Below are 23,473 nucleotides of genomic sequence, written 5' to 3' on the forward strand. Positions count from 1 at the left end.
ATACGCTGCAATTTTCCCGTCCTATAATATCCAAAGCAGTGTGCAAAAATAGTAAAAAACAATATAAAACAATAAAAACAATATAAAATACAGGTACAGAAATACAATACACTGTAGGTGGCGGTATGTGCCAAATCAGTATTAATGATCAGGTGAATAAATATATTTGTAACATATGCTGAACGTATCACAGCTGGTACAGGGGAGGCCATTCCACATAGTAGGTGTCACCAATTCACTGTATCTTTTTTTATTCTTTCCAAAGTTATGCCAAGCTAACATTTATTGAGAATATTGTTATTAACTTAATATGACATACTTGAGTCCATTGACCTCACAGATATTCATAAGCTGGACAGAATTTGAAATGAAAGTGATTCCTTTTGGTTCTTCACAGATGGTACCAGACAGGAAGAAGCTGAAGGTGAGCTTAGTGAGGAAGAGCACTGGTATGGAAACTCTTCAGAAACACCATCAGAAGCATCTTATGGAGAAGTCCAGGAGAACTTCAAATTATCCTTTGAGGATAGGATCCAAGAACAGTCCACATCTCCAGACACATCCCTGGGGAGTGCAACTCCTAGCAGCAACACCCTGGAGCTGGCAGCTGTTGAGAACGAGGCTCTAAGGGACGTATTGCAGAATAAAGAACACCTTTCCCCTGTTGTGTCTTCTGTATGTGAAGATGACACTCCTAGCCCAAATAAACCACTTAGTAGTAATCTGAGACGTCTGTTGGAGGCTGGTTCTCTCAAGCTAGACACTAGTATTGCAGTTAACGGCAGGGTTGAGTCCCCTGTAAATCTTGGCTCAAATGTCTCCTTTTCTCCACCTACACATCATGCCCAGCAGCTAAGTGTCCTTGCTAGAAAGCTGGCTGAAAAACAGGAACACAGTGATCAATATGGCGCAAACAACCGGTTTATATGGAATCAAGGCAAGTGGCTGCCTAGCTCGGCACCACCTTGTGGTTTGTCCCCAGACTCAGCAATCCTAAAACTGAAAGCAGCAGCCAATGCAGTCCTTCAGGACAAGTCACTTTCTCGAACTGAAGATCCCATAAGGTTTGAAACCTTTTCTTCGCCATTTAGTTCTCAGTCTGCAAGCTCCACCTTAGCTGCACTATCAAAGAAAGTCAGTGAAAGAAGCATGACTCCTGGGCAGGACCACCCACCGCCAGCTAGCTCTTTCCTTTCTCTCGCCTCAATGACTTCTTCGGCAGCCCTTCTCAAGGAGGTTGCTGCAAGAGCTGCAGGCAGTCTTTTGGCTGAGAAGAAAAAATCGCTGGTTGCAGAGGATCCCCTGCAGCTTTCAGACATGAAGCAAGAGAAAGTAACTCCACCACAGTCTTTGGAATTATTGTTACTCCCGGCCCCTAAAGGAAGAGCTTCTAAAACCACTAATCCAGGTATGGGCTGTCATTTTGCTATAGAGTTTGAGCATCTTTGCCCATCTTCAGCTCTGAATTGTTTCAATACAGTAACGAAACACAATGAAGCAAAATATCATATTAGTCCAGACCTCCTCCCCTGCATTTGAGAGGAAGCTGGTGTTTAGTACAGTTCTTTCTGTAATCTGAACACATTATCCATACTGAGTTTAGAATCAGAGCTTGGAAAAGTTACTTTTTTGAACTACCATCAGCCCAATCCAGTGGCCACGCTGGCTGGGGCTGATGGGAGTTGTAGTTCAAAAAAGTAACTTTTCCAAGCTCTGTTTAGAATACTAGCATATAAGACCTTTTTTGTAGTGAGGGAGATCAAAGGATTCTTGTTAGGTAGCACTTACTCGTCAATGTGTGGTTATAATTTTTTAAAAATTAGATTAGGGTACATTTTAATAGTGCTATTGGTGGTCACAGATATACTTTGTAAGAATTCTTGTCCTCATTGAACATTGTGTTTATTTATTACTTCTTTTATCTCACCCTTCCTCTGATACAGGCTTCTCCCCTCACTCATTTTATCCTCATAATGGCCCTGTGATGGAGATTATGCTGCAAGTGAAAAACTGGCCCAGGGCCAGCCCGTGAGCTTCTGACTAAGTAGGGTTTTGAAGCTGGATCGTTTTCCCAGCCCCTACCTCAAAAAAATCCTGGTGTAATACCCCAATCACTATACCACACTGCAGAGCTGGCTCCAGGCATGCCCTTGGGCATCAGCTTGCCCTGGGCCCCCGGCATGTGTGTGCACACACACGAGCATGCACGCATGCACGCACATGGCCCCCCACGCCCCCACCTACCTGTCTCCTGTCTTTTACCATTGCCCTTAACAAAGATGGGGGTCGCGGTTTCTCTAAGGGGATGATGGCGGCAGGGGCTTCAGTACCTTAGGGAAACCATGGCCACCATCTTCGTTAAGGGAAATGGTAAAAGACAGCAGACAGGTGGGGGGGCCTTGGGGGCCCATGGATCGTGGAAGGGGAGCAGAGGGCCCCCCTGTAGCTCCAGGGGCTGTTGGGCCAGTGCCCCACCTGGCCGCCCTTTAGAACCGGCCCTGCCACAGTCTCCTGTATTGACAGTTACTTTTTATAAAGGTTTTCTATAAAGTGTGAACATATTTTATAATTCACAAATGTCCTTCCTCCAGCTCACATCCTCCACTTTCCAGGGCTAGCCCCACTCAGTAAAATGTCCCAATTCAAGGTGTGAGTCCTTAATTTAATTTATACATGTTTACCTCAGTTTTAGCTCTGAGAGGTTCAGAGCAGCTGACATATCGTTCCCAGATTGTCTCTATGATGGCAATGAGTTCTATGGGTCTCTGAAGGACTGTAGGAGGACAGGACAGTCTTCTTTTGAAGGCACCCTCTGTTTGAAGGGTTGTCTAGTCCAAGGCCAGTTTAAAGATAAATAACCATAAGAATGGGGATCAGGGGCCTTAACATTGCCTACCAGTTAGAACCTGGACAACAAACTGAGCAGGCACACAGATCACGAGACCACACAGTCTTCCCCATTATGGGGAGATGCATTATATTTCTATTTAAATGAAAGCAACAATTTCCAAATTGGTATCTATACATATACAATAGCTTATCCTTTGAAAGGGTAAGGCTTCATTCCAATGGACTTTGGAGAGGCAAAGGATGCACTTTCTGTGTCCAGTAGCACCCAGTGTGAGTTCCTTGAGAGGGCTGGTTTTGAAGCACATGGTGCTTCTGCAGTGTTTGTCTCTGCTGCAAAGTTGTACTGCTTGTAGAAAGAGGTCACCGTTATAACATCTTTTGGGCAGGAGAAAACTGTAAGAAACTGAGCTGAGTATAGAAGCTGATATATATTTGCTATGAAAATAAATCTCATACATTCCTTGATTCTTTTCATAACCATAATTTTATGGCACTCTGAACAGAATATATTTCATTTTTGTAAGTTTTGTATGTTATTTTAATAGACTACTTGCTCATATAGGCATGAGGCATGTCCAGTTGCCAATAAGATAAATGTTATCTCCCTCAAAGATTATATTGGCAGCATTTCTCATATACTGTATGGTTAGGTAAAGAGTGGCTACTCTGTTATTTGTTAGATGAAGAATTAGCTTCTTTTCACCACCACTAGCATTTATAGTCTGAGGGCTGCATTGCACATCTTGAAATAGCAGCAGCAAGAGAGGAAGCATGAGTGACTCACACTTCCTCTCCCTCTGCTTCCAGGTCCATGGGATGGATATTGAATCAAATACAGAACATGGGTAACTATTGAACCACCAGAATTGCCAGATATGGCACAGGGGCAGCACATAACAGTGCTGCATAGCACAGAAATTAGTAGAAAAGGAGAATAATGGAGGTTAATACTTATTTCATTTATGAACCACTTCCCATGAGGCATCCCGAGGTGATTTAAGATATAATGAAAAATGTACAGAACAGTTGCATATATACAAACAGTTAAAACAATTATATATGTAAAAGTTCTATTTAAAACAATCACAGCACATACATAAAATCAATTCAAATCTAGTACACATAACAACTGGCATAAAGGTCTTCAGCAGGCACCAGAAAGACAATAGAGAAGATGCCTGTCTGATATATAATGGGAGGGAGTTCAAAAGGGTAGGTGCTGCCACGCTAAATAACCAATTCTGACATCATATGGATTGGAATTCCTCATAGGATGGTATATGCAGGATACCCTCTCCTGATGAACAAAGGGATCAGTTGGGTATTATTGTTGTTGTTGTTTGGGAATTATTGTTGTTGTTGTTTGCATTTAGATCCCACCTTTTCTGCAAGGAGTTCAAGGTAGCATACATAGACTCATAGAACAGTAGAGTTGGAAGAGGCCTATAAGGCCATTGAGTCCAACACCCTGTTCAATGCAGGAATCCAAATCAAAGCATACCCAAGAGGTGGCTGTCCAGATGCCTCTTGAATGCCTCCAGTGTTGGAGAGCCCACCACCTCCCTAGGTAATTGGGCGTATTGTCATTCTGCTCTAACAGTAAGGGAGTTTTTCCTGATATTCAGCCAAAATCTGACTTCCTATAAATTGAGCCCATTATTCCGCATCCTGCACTCTGGGACGATCAATAAAAGATCCTGGCCCTCCTCTGTCACAGCCTTTCAAGTATTTGAAGAGTGCTATCATATCTCCCCTAAGTCTTCTCAAGGCTAAACATGCCCAGTTCTTTCAGTCTCTCCTCATAGGGCTTTGTTTCCAGTCTCTTGATCATCCTTGTTGCGCTCCTCTGAACCTGTTCCAGTTCGTCTACAACCTCTTAAAGTGCGGTGTCCAGAACTGGACGCAGTACTCAAGATGAAGCTAGCCAGTGCCATATAGAAACTATACTTCTGAAATAGCATGGCTAGGTGGGAATTCAAACCCTGGTCTCTCAGGTCCTGATCAACCACTCTAACCACTACGCTGCACTGGCTCTCTTTTAGGTATCCTAGTCCCAAGATGTATAAGGGTTTGTACACCAATACCAACACCTTGAATCTAGTGCAGTATCTTATTGGCAGTCAGTGCAATTATTTCAAGAGTGGTGTAATATGATGGTGATATTCCACCCCAACGACCAGGCAAGCATTTTGCACTAGCTGCAGCTTCCACGTTGTCCTCCAGGCAATCCTACATAGAGCATATTGCTGTAATTCAATATGGAGGTTACCAGCTCATGGCTGATAGTGGCCAGGTTATCTCGATCCAGAAACAGTTGTAGAGTTGACTTGCACTGTAACCTAAAGATGCTTTCAACAATGCCAAAGGCAGCTACATCCATGCCACCCTATGTTACCAATCTATTGTTGTAAATAGGCATAATGGGATTATAATTCTGTCATGAGGATGCTCACCATCAAGGAGGAGTCTGTCTCTTGTAGGTTTGTCTGCACTGGAGCCCACCTCTCCTCCCCTGAGACCAGAAATTCCTGGTTATCCAGCCAGAATGTTAAGGCAAGGGTCAGCACCTTTGAGGGAGATCAACCTGTGCTTTCAGGATCACAAATCATGGTCCTGCAGCTGAGGCCAAGCACCCAAGTTGTCTCAGCAGCACCCTAGAGCAACTGGTTGAGTTTTATTTCAGGGATAGGTAGTCACCTCCTGAGCACTGCCTCATGGCAATTTATAAGGCCAATGCCGTTTTCTGCAGTTGCTGGCTTCTTCAGGTTAATGAGGGTTTTTTGCTGTGAGGATGCCTCCGAAGGGTTCTCTTGATCCTCTGAGTTGTCTTTGGACCTGCCATCAGAGTCTGGTGGTAAGAGTGTCTCCTTGGGGGAGGGGAGATGGGTTTTGGTGCAGACAAACCCATATGGGGCATACCAGGGATCCATCTCCTCTTTGCAGCAGAGTTGCTAAAGAGCTCTGCCTCCAAGGAGTCCTGGTCTAGTGCTATGTCAAACTCACAGGCAGCTCTACCTCACTTGCTTCACATAGGATGCCTCTATCAGCAGAAGCCTTTCTTGTTGTGTTCATAGCTAAGCACATTTGTTCAGTCAGATTAAAGCAGCGGTGTAGTGGTACATTTTGAAGTGTAGGAGCTCCAAAAATCTAGGCAACTCTGTTGATTCAATCCCCCTATCCCCAAAGAGCAGTATTACATTGCTACATAGCATAGTACCCAATTTATTAGGATGAGCGTGACTGCAATCCTACATATAGTTTCCCTGGAGGAAGCTCCACTGAGCTCAGTGGTACTTACTTCTGACTGCAGAGGTTCAACTTGTAAAACACATTGAGCTAAGATGTATGCTAATCTGCCACCAACAAATGTGAAAGCCTCATTGTCACCTCATTCACTTCCCAGAGCAAGAGCTTGACATAGGGCTTATCCAAACTAATCCACGGTTTCCATATTCGGTTTGTCATCTGATAGTCCTCACTTTGCCTTTTAGTTCGCTCTTTCCCAATTAAAAAAAATGCTTTTTTGCACCCGCACCCGCAGCGGTAAGACCCCTACATTCTTTTCGCTTTTATCAAGCTCCGCCTCTAAAACCTCCCCCTATCAACCAATTGGTCAGCAAAAAAATTACGTATGCTCCTCTCCCCCTTTGCAACGAAGCACAATATGGCTGTAAAGGAGTTCTCGCCTGGGAAAGAAAGGCTGCTGGTCGGTTTCACGCCCGCCTTCCCAGGGAGAATGAAATTGACACCCTTTCCTTGTTTGCATTTGCCATATTACACTTAAATGAATGTATGCTTTTCTGCCTTTATTGATATTTAAGGAGATACACACGCTGGCAATTGCACTTATTTCTCCAAAAAAGCAAGAAAGGTGTCCCCCCCTCCCTTTCCTTCCCACAGAGAATGAAATTGACAAAGCTTTCCGGAGCAGGCTTGAAACTCACCAGAAGCTCTTTTCTTGTTTGCATTTGCGATATTACACTTAAACGAATGTATGCTTTTCTGATTTGAAGCAAAAACCCCAGCAAGTAGAATGAAATTGACAAGGCTTTCGGAGGCAGGCTGAAACCGACCATCCCCCCTTCCTCGCTTGCTATGCATTGCAGATCTCACCCAGAGCGGCCGCCCAGTTTGCAGGCTGGCAAAAAATAAAATGCATCTGCGCAGTAGTTGCAGACCCCCCTCAACACCCCACCATTGCGATGATTGGTTCAATTTTCCCGGGCTTATTCTCACACATGCACAAAACTGCAGATACGTGATTGGCTGGAATGAGGAGAAGGGGCAAGGGGAAACACCCAAGAACCACCCATCAGCTGTAAAGTCCGCGGTATTGCATCCTAACTCCTGAAGGTACAGCGGATGATTCCCGATTTTAAACAGCAAATCGCATTTTTGCCGGTATTGCAAGGAGCGGATTTAACCTGCGAAAATGCGTAACAGTGCGAGACGTCATTTGGACGACCGAAAAATAATGAACACACATAGCAGGCGTGTCACACATTTTGCAGTCGTCTGGATGAGCCCATAGTAAGCATAACTGAAACCTGGTGGAATGGAGAAAACCAGTGGGACACACAGTCATCTCTGGATATAAACTATATTGGAAGGACAATGAAGGATGCTTTGGAGGTGGTGTTGCTCTATATGTGACAGAGGCCATTGGATCCAGCAAGCTAGAAATCCCAAAAGAGGCAGATTCCTCCACAGAATCATGGGTGGTAGTACAAGGCCCCGGAGTAATTAATCATCCCCCTATCAAAATGCTCAAGGAGATCTTGAGATGAAAAATGAAATCAAGGAAGTATCCAAGGAAATGGTGTAGTATTGGGTGACTTCAATTACCCTGACATAGAGTGGTTACATGTGTGTTTCAGTCATCACAAAGAGGTAAAATTTCTAGATACCCTAAATGACTGTGCTCCTGGAACTGACCAGAGGGTGGCAACCCTGGACTTAATCTTAAGTTACACCCAGGACCTGGTGTGAGAGTTAGTATTATTGAACTGTTTGGGAAAAGTGACCATAGTACTAGTAAATTAAACACACATATAAGTGGCTAATTGTCAAGAAAATCCAACATGGTTACTATTGACTTCCAAAGAGGAAACTTCCCAAAAATGAGGGGATTGGTAAAAAGAAAGTTGGAAGGCAAAGTCAAGAGGGTCAAATCACTCCAAAATGCTTGGGAGCTGTTTAAAAACACAATATTAAAAGCTCAACTGGAGTGTATATCACAGATCAGGAAAGGTACCACCAGGGCCAAGAGGTTGCCAGTGTGGTTAATGAGCAGAGTCAAAGAAGCTATTAGAGGCAAAAAGGCTTCCCTCAAAAAATGGAAGTCTTGTCTGAATGAGAAGAATAAAAAGGAACACAAACTCTAGGAATGCAAGAAGATGATAAAGGATGCTAAAAAAGAATTTGAGGAGCACATTGCTAAAAACATAAAAACAAAACAAAAAGGATTCTTTAAATATATTCAAAGCAGGAGACCATTTAGGGAGGCGGTTGGATCCTTGGATGACAAGAGAGTCAAAGGTGTGCTAAAGCAGGATAAGGAGATTGCAGAGAAGTTTAATGAATTCTTTGCATCTGTCTTCACAGTGGAAGATATTGGGCAGATCCCTATGCCTGAACTAACTTTTGCAGGAAGGGAGTTTGAGGAACTGAGGGAAATAGTGACTACGGAAGATGAGGTTCAAGGCTTAATAGACAAAATAGATCGCATCCACACAACAGTTCTCAAAGAACTCAAATGTGAAATTGCTGATCTTCTAACAAAAAATAATTTGTCTCTTAGATCCACCTCTATACCTGAGGACTGAAAAGTGGCCAATGTAACATTGATCTTTAAAAAGGGATCCGGCGGGGAGGGGACCCGGAAATTACAGGTCTGTCCTGGGAAAACTGTAGAAAGTATTGTTGAAGTTAAAATAACCTAGAATATAGAAGAACGAGCCTTGCTGAAGTAGAACCAGTGTGGCTTCTGCAAAAATAAGTATTGTCTCACTAACCTATTAGAGTTCTTTGAGAATGTCACCAAACATAAGGATACAGCTGATCTGTGGACATAATGTACTTGGACTTTCAAAAAGCATTCATCACCAAAGACTTCTGAGTAAGCTTAGCAGCCATGGAATAAGAGGAGAGGTTATCTTGTGGATCAGGAATTGGCTAGGAAACAGAAAGCAGAGAGTAGGAATAAATGGACAGTTCTTCCAATGGAGGGATGTAGACTTAACAGGAATGAGACCTTGGGGTTGTAGTGGATAACTCAATGAAGATGTTGACCCAGTGTGTGGCACCTATGAAAAAAGCAAATTCCATGCTAGGGATCATTAGGAAAGGTATTGAAAATAAAACTGCTAATATCATAATGCCATTACACAAATTATGATGCGGCTGCATTTGGAATACTGTGTACAGTTCTGGTTGCTTCACCTCAAAAAGGATATTGTAGAGCTGGAAAAGGTTCAGAAAAGGGTAACCAAAATGATCTAGGAGATAAATCGAGTCCCCTATGAGGAAAAGTTGCAGCATTTGAGACTTTTTAGTTAAGAGAAAAGGTGAGTAAGAGATGGCATGATACAAGAGTATAAAATTATGCATGGCATGCAGAAAGTGGTTAGAGAAAAGTTTTTCTCCTTGTCTCATAACACTAGAACTTGTGGACATCTAATGAAGCTAAATGTTGGAAGGTTCAGGACAGACTAAAGAAAGTACTTCTTCCCACAGCGCATAGTTAAACTATGGAATTTGCTCCCACAAGAGGCAGTGATCGCAACCAACTTGGATGGCTTTAAAAAGGGATTACACAAATTCATGGAGGAAAGGGCTATCAGTGGCTACTAGCCATGATGGCTATGCTCTGCCTCCATAGTCAGAGGTGGTATGCTTTCAAATACCAGTTGCTGGAAACCAAAAAGAGTGCTCTTCCAGTCAAGTCCTGCTTGCGGGCTTCCCATGGGCAACTGGTTGGCCACTGTGAGAACAGGATGCTGGACTAGATGGGCCATTGGCCTGATCAAGCAGGCTCTTCTTGTGTTCTCATGTTCTTAGAATCATGGAATAGTAGAGTTGAATGGGGTCCATAAGGCCGTCGAGTCCAACCCCTTGCTCAATGTAGGAATCCAACTGAGTCAATCAGTTAATCAGCTACTCTGGCAGATCATGATATCATTGCCCCTACCCCCCAAAAAAGCCTGGAACTAGACTCCCCTGCATTCTCCCTTCACTATACCACTGGTTGTTAGTTATGGTTCTAGGACTAGCCTAGGATAATAAAACTAAACCTGGACTGGAAAGCAAGGAGGTGGGGAAAGAGGAGCTCACTGAAACTTTTGTATTGAAAGAGGGGTCATTTGGCAAATTCATGTAAGTACATCTGGTATATCAGTCACTATACTATGTTAAACTGTCTAGTTTATGTTGTTACTTATTAGATTTCTTACCCTTCACCATAACGTCCCAGGGTGGTTACAACAATGCAAAAAATACAATTATTAAAACTGACAGAAGTCCATAGAAAAGTCTCCTTGCATGGTTCTGAGGAAGAACATTCTAGAATGATGTTATGAACCCTTTTAAAGATGGAGTTGTCACTTTCATGAATGTCACAGATAAAGAATATGTCCTGCTATCAAAAGGCCTTGTGCTCTGTGAAGCCTGCGCAGACTCTGCTGGAAAAATAGCATCTTCTCTAGAGTATATACTTTCTTTTTAACCTTTTTGTTGGATAAGTCTGATTTTGTGTCTCTAGTGCCATGTTCACAGAATCCTAGCTCTGATTAATTCAAGAGGATCACTTCTAAATATATACAAGCATAAATCTTTCACACTTGTTCTCATGAGTGAAGTAACACCTTTGGATACGCCAGCATTTTCATATAGTTAAACTGAAATATGAGCTGGAATTTGTCTTGTAGACCACTTACCCTCCAGCTAGTAATTGGATGGAACCTTCCTTTGGCAAGCACACTACATGTCTCTGGCATTTACAGTATTTGCTTATGAGGAAAGCAGTGTTTTAATCACATTTAGAAGCTGGAAATGATAAAGAGAAGGAAGTGCCAGCTTCTGTATAGTTATCTTTCTGTCATCTGAAAATCTTGGTGCATATACTTTGATGGTTAGAATAAAGTACACCTAAAAGCATTAACTCTGTTTCTTAAAGAGCAAATAGTGGTTATCCAGCTGGATCCAATGCATGGTTACTCGGTAGTATGTCCCAATGGATTCAATGGGACCAGCTCCACTGAATCCATTAGGATGGCTGTGGCATTCCTGCTTACGTTAAAAGGCAACACTCCATTCTTCCAGGCTTTGACCACAACAGGCAACACCTTCTAACCCACACTGTATTTTGCTGCCACCAGGACCTTTACCTTAGGTCCACATTCTTACAAACTTCAGGATGTGAGGATATGTGACGATGTGAATTTTAATATTCTGTATTACTCTGCCTCTCCTCAGTAACCGAGCATTAGGCATTGGATGATGAAAACAAAAAGACCTTTATTAATACATTTGATAAATAGAGCACAATAAGAAGCCACAGTTCAAACTGAACCTACCCCTACACTAACTCTGTCTGTCTGTTTCCATCAGTCTCTAAACCAGAACCTAATTGTCTGTATCACTAACCCCCATCTATCCCTGTCTGCTGTCAAATCCTATCTGTCTCCAAGCCTTATCTGACCCTTCAAGCACACAACACTCTATATATCACGTCTCCTCCCCTCTCCCCTCTCTTAACCAATCACCATTCATATGCATACAGTCACCCTCTAACTCACTCAGTCAACCAAACGCTACTTACCATAAACAACATACATTTAAACATCAGTAACATCACAACTGCAAACAAACTTACTGGGGAATAAACTCCATTGAACACAAAGGGACTTGCTTCCAAGTGAACATGCATAGGATTTGAATGGATGCCAAATCCATGTCTAGTTTTAAGATAAACTGGATTTAGACCAGCATAGGAAGGAATTAAGAAGTGGACTGAACAGGTAGGCTTTGCTTATAATATATCTGTCACTTTTTGGTGAGTGTACAATGGCTGTGCTGGCTGGGGATGATGGGAGTTGTAGTCTATAGCATCTGGAAGGCACCTAGCAGATTAGCATTCTAGACTGTTCCAGCTAGAAATCAAGCAGAAAAAATATATACAGAAAATTATTATTAATATCCCACCCTTCCTTCTAAAAGGAGCCTAGGGAGGCATTATATGCAAATATGCTTCTTTAATTTGCATCCCTTATGCAGATTGCTGAATTCACCTGTTTTGGCATAGGACTCTGTGTGTGTGTGTGTGTGTGTGTCTGTGTCTGTGTTTGTGTGTGTGTGTTTTACTGAAAGAGATTTAGAGTACACACATCCCTTCCAGTAAGGCTCAAGCAAAGTCAGTTGAATTATATATGTGTGCTTTACAACAGAGTCTCCAGCACGAAATGATAAATTCATGCAGGTTTTATCATTGCATTCCCCATCATAGAAAGTATTGACATTAGAGTTCTCAAAGATGAAAAACAGCTGATGAATACATTAGGTGGTGAGCTATAATATTCTGGAAGTAATTCCCAAATATCACAGGAAACATGCCACTGACTTCTGCAGGTTTGAAAATAATCAGATATCCTTTCGGCAATCACAGAATATCTCCTGTTTCCAAGGTAACACTGTAAACTTTCTCATAACAAGAGTAGGAATTTGCAGTGTAATGTCAGATGGCTGATTGTGTCAACACAGTGGGCGGAATCCTTTCTTCCTCTTAGCTACGACTTAGCCTGATGATCATTCCATAAAATAATGCATTTTCAACATTCTAAAATCTTTATCTTGCCGTGATAGCACTCACTTCAGTAATGACTGATGGACACATTCATAAAGGGAGCACTTAATTTGTGAGATGATGGGACATAAGCCTGGTTAGAAATTACATCTTTTGACCCAGTGGCCTAATTCAGAAGTTATGACAAATTGTAGTTTCTCATTACAAGAATGAGCAAGTGTGAACCTTGGACTCATTCCTACTTCCTTAGTGTGTGAGAAGAGGGCATTTAAAATTTCCAGCCATGTTTTGTAACAAACTACAATTTATTTATTTATTTATTTATTTATTAGGCTTATATCCCGCCCGACTAGCAATAGCTCTCTGGGCGGTGAACAGCAGAAAAATACAATAAATACAATAAGAAAAACAATACAGTGCAAAAATCCAATTAAGTTATATTAAGTTAAAAAGTACAATTAAAATGCTTTGGGAAAGAGGAAGGTTTTAACTTGGCACCGAAAAGATGACAATGTCGGTGCCAAGCGGACCTCCTCGGGGAGACTATTCCACAATTCGGGGGCCACCACTGAGAAGGCCCTAGATCTTGTCACAACCCTCCGGGCCTCAGTGTGAGTTGGAACCCGGAGGAGGGCCTTTGTAGCAGAACGTAGTGTGCGGGCCGGTTCATAGCGGGAGAGGCGTTCCGACAAGTATTGTGGTCCCGTGCCGTACAGGGCTTTATAAGTCAATACCAGCACTTTGAATCTGGCCCGGAAGCATATTGGTAGCCAGTGCAAGCGGGCCAGAACAGGTGTTATATGCTCGGACCGTTTGGTCCTTGTCAACAGTCTGGCCGCCGCATTTTGCACTAGCTGTAGCTTCTGGACTGTCTTCAGAGGCAGCCCAACATAGAGCGCATTGCAGTAATCCAAACGTGAGGTTACCAGAGCATGTACAACTGATGTCTAAATATAGGAAACAGTGGTTTGTACTAACCATAGTTAGAGTGTTTGATTAGTTAGATATCCTTGTTTGTTGAGTATTGAAACCACAATTCCCCATATTTGGATTAAATGGAAAACTGTTAGAAACATTATCAATCAGAAGCTTTAACATATCCTCCCTTGCATGTGGAGAAGGGAATGGGCATGAATCCAAGGCTCACACTTTCTCATTCTTGTAAAAAGCCATAGTTTACCATTAGTTGGCCTTGTCTTTTAACTGAATGCACTAGAAATAGTTTTGAGGATAATTTGCTCTGTACATGTTCAAAAGCACTTTTCTCTAGCTAGCCCAGCTGGTACAAAGAGCAACATTCAGATGTAATGTGTGATACTTTTTTTAAAAAAAAAGGATTCTAGAAATTAAGATGGGTAGGCCCCAATTGTAATGAAATGCTAAAGAAAATTTTTGATTCAGAAGCCAAAACTTCTGTGAAAGTCTTATGACCATTCAAACTTAGCTTCAGTAGATGCTGTAGTGCCTTGAGTGAGGATAAACCTGAAGAATAAGTAGATTCTGTTCTATATCCTGAGCAGAATATATCAGGTTGAATCTGACGGTCTCCTTCTTACAAAGGATGCAGCCTTCCTCCAGCAAAAAGAGTCCTTCCACCAAAGGAAGAGAAACCTATGGTTGCCATACTCTATGACCATGAGAAAGCAATAGCAACTTGGGAGGAAAATACCAGCGCAACTGTCATCCTTTAGCAAGAAAAGTTGTACTGAAATAAATTGTTTTTAAGTTAGCTGTATCTGATTGTTCACAATGAAAGCAGATTCTAAGGATTTATGCTACCCTCATCTCAAATTAAACCTTTAGACATAATGTATGGATAAAACTGATGAACAAATTAAACAATGACCTCAGAATTACCTGTATATCCTGAAGTGGCATTAGTGGTCTTCTTGAGCCAAAACAAAACTAGCTCAACTGGGCTCCCTTCTCTCAGTACTGGGAATGGAATATGTCATGTTCATCTTTTCAGAACTGCTTTCATTCAGGAGCTGTGGATTGCTGTTTATTTAACCACTTCTCTTTCCTTGGCATATTTATTCATTTATTTATTAGATTTATATTCTGCCCCTTCTCCAATAGAAGCCCACGGTGGGCTCCTAAGGTTTCTAAAGTGAAAGCAAGCAAGAGCTGAGCACTTTCTTGGTTTTTTTACATAGGTCAAGAGCAGGAAAATGAGCTGCAGGATTACAGTATATTTATGAGGCTAGCTAAAGCTCAGTAGCATCCCCTGCTGGTTGTCCGAAATACATTTGGGACACTTGTCTATTGTCAGCATCTCTTTAATTGGGTCCACATGATGCCCATTCCAGGGAAATGCGGATTCAATGTGGATACAGTTCTGTACTCAGAGATGAATGAAAACATTAAAGAAAAACATCCAAGGGGTATTTCCACAGAAGAAATACTAAAGTTGCAAAACTGTGTTTAGATAGGTGGAGATGGACAAGTTCACTACACTTCAATGAAGTTTTTCTTTTCTTTTCTTTTTCCTTTCTCCTTATTCTAAGCTTCAGAAGAAGAAGGTGGGAAACCTTTCCAGTGTCCAATCTGTGGCCTGGTTATAAAAAGGAAGAGCTACTGGAAGCGACACATGGTGATTCATACAGGCTTAAAAAGTCATCAGTGCCCTTTGTGTCCATTTCGCTGTGCACGGAAGGACAATCTCAAATCACACATGAAGGTAAGGTCGGTGGTTACTAGTAAATGAAGAAATCTAGTTCACAAGGCTTTTGTTGTGGTTTTTAAAAAATCCACTCTTAATAAAATCCAGCGTGGAATTCTCTATTACATAATACCACGGTTGTGGGTTCTTTCTGTCTGGCAGCAGCCTTATTGTTATCTTTAACAAATAGTTGCCACCTTTTGGCCACCATCCAGTGAACCCATTTGCTTACATGCAAGGGATTGTATGCATGTAGGTAAGCTCTGCAATTATTTTTTAGACAGGTCCCCTGTGTGGTGGTGGGTGTTTGTGTGTGCCCAAACAAACACAAAAAGCTTTTCTTGATCAGAGCCTTAGTCTACCTACAAACAGCTACCAATCAATGATAACATGCTTTATGAGGAGGAAAATATAATTATCCATAATATAGCTCATGGACAAGAAACCCATGACACTCCAAATGTTGTTGGACTCCAACTCCCATCAGCCTACAGCCAGCATGGCCAATAGTCAATCAGTGTCCTGCCCGAAGTCGAAAGACTCAGTCGCAGTCGTGTCTGTGATTTTCTCTCTTTTTATTAAATTGATAGATACGTCAAAAGCTTTTTGGCTCATTAACCTCTCTATGCTTTCTAGGAACTTTTACCCTGAACTAACACTGACTAAGCATGGCTCTCAGACATTGACTCAGGAACTAGCCCCTCCCCTGAGTCCACTTAAGTGGGCTTGGCTTTCACACGTAAATGATGGCTCCTCCTCAACTCCATCTATTGAACTTTGTGCCTTTGAAGCCTCCGAGCATGGGGCGATGGGGGCTGGATCTCAGCTTCCCCCTCTGACTGGTGGGGGCTTTCAGTCTGCTGAAGCGTGGGTAGCTGTGGGGCGCACAGTTGGGGAACGTCAGGTTGACAAGGTGGCGCCTCTGGCATGGGCAAGGGGGCATGTCTAATGGAGCAGTCTCTGACAAGGCAGTCTCTGACAGTTCAGGTTGCACTCCAGCAGGGGGGCAGGATCGGGGGCAATTGAATTGACAGGGCCAGAGGTCTGGGCACTCTGTAAGCTCTCCTTGCTGCTCGACCTTCCCTCAGCTTGTCGTCCCAGTCCTCAAAGTCGGTATTGCCCTCGTTGATGCCTCCTCTCCCAACTTGGGTCACAACATCATCCCTGCTCCCATGCTGATTTTCCCTCCACCCTGGGGGTTTGGGCTTGTCTGGGTAAGTTTCATAGAACTCTCTCACCAAATCTAGTGTGTGAACATTGGTCACCGCCTCCCACAATCTTTCCTGTGGACCAAACCCCATCCAATGGATCAGGTACTGCAACTTTGCCAGTGCTGGCGGAAGTCCAGGATCTGCTCCACTTCGAACTCCTCCTGTCCATCTATTAGTTTCGGTGGAGGCGGAGCCTTGGGTGCTCAATGGGGGTCTGGTGGCTTCTCTGGGGTTAACAGGGATCGATGGAAGATGGGATGGATCTTTAAAGATGTGGGGAGATGTAGATGAAACACCACTGGGTTGATCTGAGCCTCCACTTCAAAGGGTCCCAGCCTCTGAGCCTCTAGTTTTTGGCTGGGAACTTGTGTAGGCAAATATCATGTGGAAAGCCACACTTTGTCACCAACCTGTATCTCTGGGCCAAGCTAGTGGTGTTGGTCATTGGGGGTGTAGCTGTTTGTAGTCGACTTTCGCCCACAAGAGTTCCTCTTGCAGCAACTGCTACATTGCCTGTAATTCTTGCACGAACTCCGCTGTTGCTGGGACGGCTGGATTAGAGCTGGGGGTGGCAAAAGTGCATGGGTGGTATCCAAAGTTGGCAAAGAACTGCATCTGCTGAGTAGAGGCGTGCAAAGAATTATTATAGGCAAACTCAGCCAGGAGCAGTAAGGACATCCAGTTGTCTTGCTGGTAGTTTACATAGCAGCGGAGATATTGTTCCAAGGTAGCATTCACTTTCTCTGTCTGTCCATCTGTCTAGGGGTGGTGTGAAGACAACAGCCTTAGCTCACTCTGCGTTAATTGCCATAATGCGCGCCAGAACCAAGCTGTGAACTGGGTTCCCCAGTCCGAGATCAAACTGGTGTGGAGTCCGTGTAACCAAAAAATGTGCTCTACAAATAGTTGAGTGGTCTCTTGGGTGGTTGGCAGCCCAGCACAGGGGATGAAGTGAGCCATTTTACTGAAAGTGTGTACAACTACCAAAACAGTTGTCTTCCCTTGGGAAGTGGGTAGCTCTGTGATGAAGTTCAGAGTCACCATTCACCAGGGTCCCTCAGGTGTGTTGGAAGAGGCTCCAGCAAACCCACAGGTCTCCCCAGGGCATGTTTTGCCCTCATGCATGTTGGGCAGGATTGAACATACCTCTCACATGTTTAACCCTTGGCAACCAAAAGTTTCTCGTGACAGTCTGCAAGGTTTTAAAAACCTCAAAATGTCCTGCAGTGGGGGTATCATGACACTGGCGGAGGACTTTGGCTTGCAGCTCTCCTGGAGGCACATAAAGGGCCTCAGAGTGATAGAGTATTCCTCCTCTTCGATAGAATCCACGTGCACAGACATGCAACCATTGCTCCAATTCTTGCACTCGCTCCTGAGCAAAAGGGTCTTGCTGTTGGGCTCTGTGTAAATCCTCGAACCAAGGATCAGTGCAGCTGGCAGCAACCATTTTGTCTAAAGTGATGTGTGATGTAGTTGTGTAGTTGGTTGAGTGTCCTTGTATTCTAGCTTGCGTGACAAGGTATCAGCCCGGCGGTTCTGTGCCTGGGGGATGTAATTAATGCAGAAGTGGAATCTGGCTAAGAACTGCGCCCACTGCACTTGCCGCTGATTCAGTTTTCAAGCCATCTTTAGGCTCTCTAGGTTTTGGTGGTCAGTACGAACTTCCATTTCATGCTGTGCCCCTTCCAACAGATGATGCCAGGTCGCGAATGCATCATGTATGGCCAGTAGTTCTTTCTCCCAAACTGTGTAGTTCCTCTCAGCATTTTACATCTTTCTGGAGAAGTAAGCGTAGGGTCTTAACCCCCCCCTTTTTGACTGGCCATAATAACACCCCTCCAATGACTATGTCCGACACATCACTTTCCACAACAAAAGGTTGCTGGGGGTCTGCATGCTGGAGTACAGTTGCTTCAGCTCCTCAAACACTTGTTGAGCGGCTTTGGACCAAAGAAAGGGTCCAGAGCCTTTCAGTTAGTAAGGGGGGGGCGGTCAGGTTCGAGAAGGCCAGTAATACTTAGCATATCCCAGAAAACACTGTAGGTCCTTCTTGGGTCTTGGGGGGTGCCAAGAGAGCACTCAGTGCACCTTCTCCAGGTCCATCTCGACTCCTGTGGAAGAGATGCAGTAACCCAGGAAATCCAGGGTGGTCAAGTCAAACCCACATCTTTCTAGCTTAGCATACAAGTGGTGCTCTCTCAGTCCCTACAACACCACCTTCACATGTGCCTCATGCTGTTCGGGAGATTCAGAGTAAATAAGGATATAATCCAAATAGACTATCATGAAGCCTTCTAGGTAGTCCCGGAAAACATCATTCATGAATGTTGGAAAACAGTTGATGTGTTTGACAACCCGAATGGCATGACCAGATATTCGAAATGTCCATAGCAGGTTTTGAAAGCAGCTTTCCATTCATCCCTCTTCTTGATTCTGACTAGATTGTAGGCTCCATGTAAATCCAGCTTGGTGTAGATTTTCGCTGAACGTAAGCACTCTTACGTAAGGCAGAGGGTAGCTGTTGGGGATGGTAATCTGGTTTAGCTCCCTATAATCATAGCAAGGATATAACTCCTCATTCTCCCTCTTAACAAACAGCAATGGGGCTCCGGCACAGGATTTGGATGGCCATATGAATCCTCTCCAAAAATTAGTGCCCAGGAACTCTCTCAGCACCACCAGCTCCGGCTCTGACAGGGAATAGATGTGCCCTGAAGGGATGCTATCCCCCAGTATTACGTCTATGGTGCAGTTGTAAGGGCGATGGGGGGGGCAGCTAGTCAGCTTCCTTTTTGTCAAACATGTCTTTAAAGTCCTTGTACTTTTCAGGAAGATGCATCTCCTTGGGCAAGGATGTAGCCGCCAGCATTATAGGGATGGATTTTTAGGGGGACTGGCAGTGCTGCTCACAGTAGTCCGATTGAAATGTCACAGTAGCCTCCTTCCAAGAGATGACCGGATCATGCTGTGCCAGCCAGGTCATGCCCAGCACCACAGAGAAGTGGGAAAAGGTGGCTAGATAGAAGGACATTCGTTCCACATGGCCCGGTATCTCCACCCTCAGCAGGATAGTGGCCCTGGCAACAACCCCTGACTTTGGCGGCCGGCCGTCTATGGTCTCCACAGACAGCAGCAACTCAAGCTCAATGACTGACATGTTGTGCTTTTTGGCAAAATCCAGGTCCATGAAGTTGCTAGATGTGCTAGAATCCCCCATTGCAAACACCTGGACCTCTTGCCCTCTAGGCAAGCCTAGGTGGACTGGCAAGTGTAACACAGATTTTGGTGGGAGAGGCTTATCTTGAGGTCGCTGGCTTATAGTTGATCCCAGCTTGTGGACCTCTACAAGGGCTGGGATTTGTAGTTTTCCGGCACCAGAGCCTTTTCCAACTTGGAGGGACACGCCTTGGCCAGGTGTTCAGCCTTCTCACAATATAGGCACAGCCCCTCCTTCCATTGCTTCTCCTTCTCTGCCTCTTTCAGATGCGGGTGCACCCCCCCCAATCTGCATGGGCTCCACCTCAGACAGTGCTGAGGTTTCCATGCCAGGGGGAATGCAGGTGTGGGGGAGTGGCAGAGGAGGTAAGGAACTTGCTATCTCTGCTTTGCGCTCTGATTGCTGCCCCTCTAGCCGACTGTCTATCTGTAGGCACAGCTGGACCAGCTCTGGGAAAGTACTTGGCTGCTGGGCACACACCAACTCATCCAGTACTTCTGAACTGAGTCCATTGCGATACAAAAACATTAACCCAAAGTCGTTAAAGTCTGTCTCCTGGGCCAGGATATGAATGGTATTAGTGTATGTCCCCACAGAGTTCTTTCCCTGCCGTAGGTTTCCCAGTTGGCGGGATACAGTCTCTCTCCTCTGGGGGTCCCAAAAGATCTCGGCCATGGCGTCTATGAAAGCAGTATACTGGGTCAAGACTGGGTCATTGTGAAGTAACGGATGGACCACTGCGCAGCCTCCCCTTCCAAAAGGCTGATGATGAATGCTACCTTCACATCATCATTAGGGAATTCCAGCTGTTGCACTCATACGTAAAGCTCATACTGGGCTATGAATGTGGCAAATTGCTCTACCTTTCCAGTGTAGTGGGTGGGCATCAGACTTGATTTGGGGTGCTGGCATGGGTGGGATGGGCCCCTGTGTTTGTTGTGTGGGGACCCCCTGGGTCACTAGCTGGGTCATCTGGAGGTGTAAGGCTTGATTCTCAGCTCAAAGAGACTGGGTTTCAGTTCTGAGGCTCTGGACTTCGGTTATGAAGATTTTGATGGCTCTGTGAACGTCCTCCTCTGCTCTGCCGCTCGCTTCCATTCTTTCTGTCATGGGGGCATCGGTTGGAGGAGGTGGTGGCTGAGTCAAATTACCCTACCTGAAGTCGAAAGACTCAGTCACAGTCATGTCTGTGATTTTCTCTCTTTTTATTAAAGTGATAGATACATCAAAAGCTTTTTGGTTCATTAACCTCTCTATGTTTTCTATGAACTTTTACCCTGAACTAACACTGACTAAGCATGTCTTTGCAGTTCTCAGACATTGACTCAGCAACTAGCCCCTCCCCTGAGTCCCCTTAAGTAGGCTTGGCTTTCACACGTAAATGACGGCTCCCCCTTAACTCTGTCCATTGAACTTCATGCCTCTGAAGCCTCCAAGTGTGGAGCGATGAGGGCTTGATCTCAGCTTCCCCTCCAATTGGTGGGGGCTTTGAATGAATGAATGAAACTTTATTTTTACCCCGCCCTTTTTCCAAACTGGAACTCAGGGCGGCTTACAAATAAAACTACATGTAGTTAAAAACATAGAAAAACATACAATTTAAAATACAATTAAACAATGCACAACCTTAAAACCTTAAAAGGCATTTAAAAATCTAAAAACAGTTTAAAATAATACAAATAATAATATAAAAGAATAAAACAAGCCTTGTAAAGCTTTCGGTCTGCTCAAGCGTGGGTAGCTGTGGGGCGCACGTTTGGGGAACGTCAGGTTGACAAAGTGGTGCCTCTGGCTGGGGGGCGTGTCTAATGGAGCAGTCTCTGACAGGGCAGTCTCTGACAGTTCAGGTTGCACTCCAGCAGGGGGGCAGGATAGGGGGCAATTGAATTGACAGGGCCAGGGGTCTGGGCGCATTGTGAGCTCTCCTTGCTGCTCGACCCCTCCCTCAGTTCATTTTCCCAGTCCTCAAAGTCAGTATTGCCCTCGTTGATGCCTCCTCTCCCAACCTGGGTCACAACAACCAGGCAATCAGTCATTTATATGCTAAAAACCATTGGTCATCACAAAATTACAATTGAGAAATGCATTTTAAGATAGATCATCCCCAGCACATTGGACCCCATTTTATGTGATACATTTTTGCTTGATCCATTGGGCTGCTGCAGTAAACACAGAGACCTTATACGTAATATATTTATTCCCTATCAACCAGTAAATAACCAGTTTCACTCCTACTGTTCAAAAAGGAAACTTCCGTGTATTGCAGGTGGAACAATATCTTCCACCTCTCCTGGCCACAAATGCATAAACAACCATTTACAGGTACAGGCGGGCCCCGCTTTACAGCACTTCGCCTTTCGGCGTTCCGCTAATGCGGCGACTTTCAGTTAGGGAAAGTCCCCACTTTAAGGCGCTTGTTCCGCTTTTATGGCGGTTTTTGCTTGTCGCATGCCATTTTCGCGTGACGCACATCATTATCGTCAATGGGTTCCGCTTTTCAGCGGTTTCCGCTTTTCGGCGGCAGTCCAAAACGGAACCTGCCGTATAAGCGGGGCCCGCCTGTATTCTAGCTTATCTCCCCTCTAAATACACTGTAGGCATAGTTTGGAATTCAAAAAAGTAATCTGGAAGACAATTATAAAATTAGCAAAATAACAAAATAACGAAATTGCATAGTTTGAAGATGATATCTAGTTAACAAAAGGTCCTACTCTTTAACTTTGTTTTAATATACTGTTTTGCAGCTATAGAGTAGAAACCTTAAGAACATCAGGAATCAGTCCATAGTTAAAAGGGGCAGACAAGTGGTCAGGGATGGTAGGAGATGTAGCCAACAGCATCTGGAGGGCCACAGGTTCCCCATCCCTGAATAGAGTGTAAGCAGAGAGCAGACATGATGAAGGTGCATCGTGCCAGAGATGGATGCAATACAAGGCATAAATTAACTAAACTGACTAAAAGAAACCCAGATATCTCATCCATGTAAGCCATGTCCTGCTTGGGAAGGCAAAGGACTTCAGTATCACTATGCAATCTTTTATCTGAGGGTGAGGGTGGAAGTCCCAGGCTATGGTCTGAAGGCACATAAGGCCAGCTCCCTGCTGAAACTAAGCAGGGTCAGGTCTGGTCAGTGCCTGGATGGGAGACCGTGTGGGAACCATATGTAAGCCACCTTGGGTTTCTATCACAAAAAGAAAGGCGAGGTATAAATGTAATAAATAAAATAATAAAATAATATATATTTGAGATTTATTAAAGCTTTATTAAACATGAACAAGCAATCCGTTTGCAGTGATGAACTTTACAAATCACTTCATATACACTTAGCTACCTAATAGCTGCAGCATAAGTTGGACTGCCATGGACTGGCAAAAATACTGGCCCTGCTGTATTCTGTATTACCTTGCTCCACCTCTAGTGATATGATTTACATGCTGGCTGTCCTCAGCTGGAAAGGCTCCATACTTGAGACAGCAGCCACCAGGACACATAAACTGGGGATACTGAGACTCTAAGGTCAATGGAATATACTCCCAAGTAAATGCCCCCAAGGTTTGGAGTTCTTACTGTTTTATACGCTGAAGGGAATTAAGACTAGGTCATAAGGACTCATTCATTAGAACAAAAATTATAAATCTTCCAAGCAATGTTTGCTTCTGGAACTAAGCTGAGAAGCAACATGCTTTGTAGTCTGCTCTTGAATAATTCTGTGACTTTTAACCAGTGACCTC

General features: G+C 44.0%; 1 protein-coding gene across 3 annotated transcripts in view; it reads left to right on the forward strand.

Moving 5' to 3' along the window:
- The window catches only part of ZNF827 (zinc finger protein 827), a 175,826-nt gene that overhangs the window by 45,354 nt on the left and 106,999 nt on the right, over positions 1-23,473 (forward strand). For all 3 annotated transcript variants that reach the window (XM_061584772.1, XM_061584773.1, XM_061584774.1), the window contains exons 2-3: positions 398-1,408; positions 15,157-15,329. In XM_061584772.1, the coding sequence (XP_061440756.1) occupies positions 398-1,408; positions 15,157-15,329 (1,184 nt within the window). The remainder of the gene's footprint in view (positions 1-397; positions 1,409-15,156; positions 15,330-23,473) is intronic.

This window comes from Rhineura floridana, chromosome 9 (assembly GCF_030035675.1).
Source record: "Rhineura floridana isolate rRhiFlo1 chromosome 9, rRhiFlo1.hap2, whole genome shotgun sequence".
Lineage (NCBI taxonomy): Eukaryota > Metazoa > Chordata > Lepidosauria > Squamata > Rhineuridae > Rhineura > Rhineura floridana.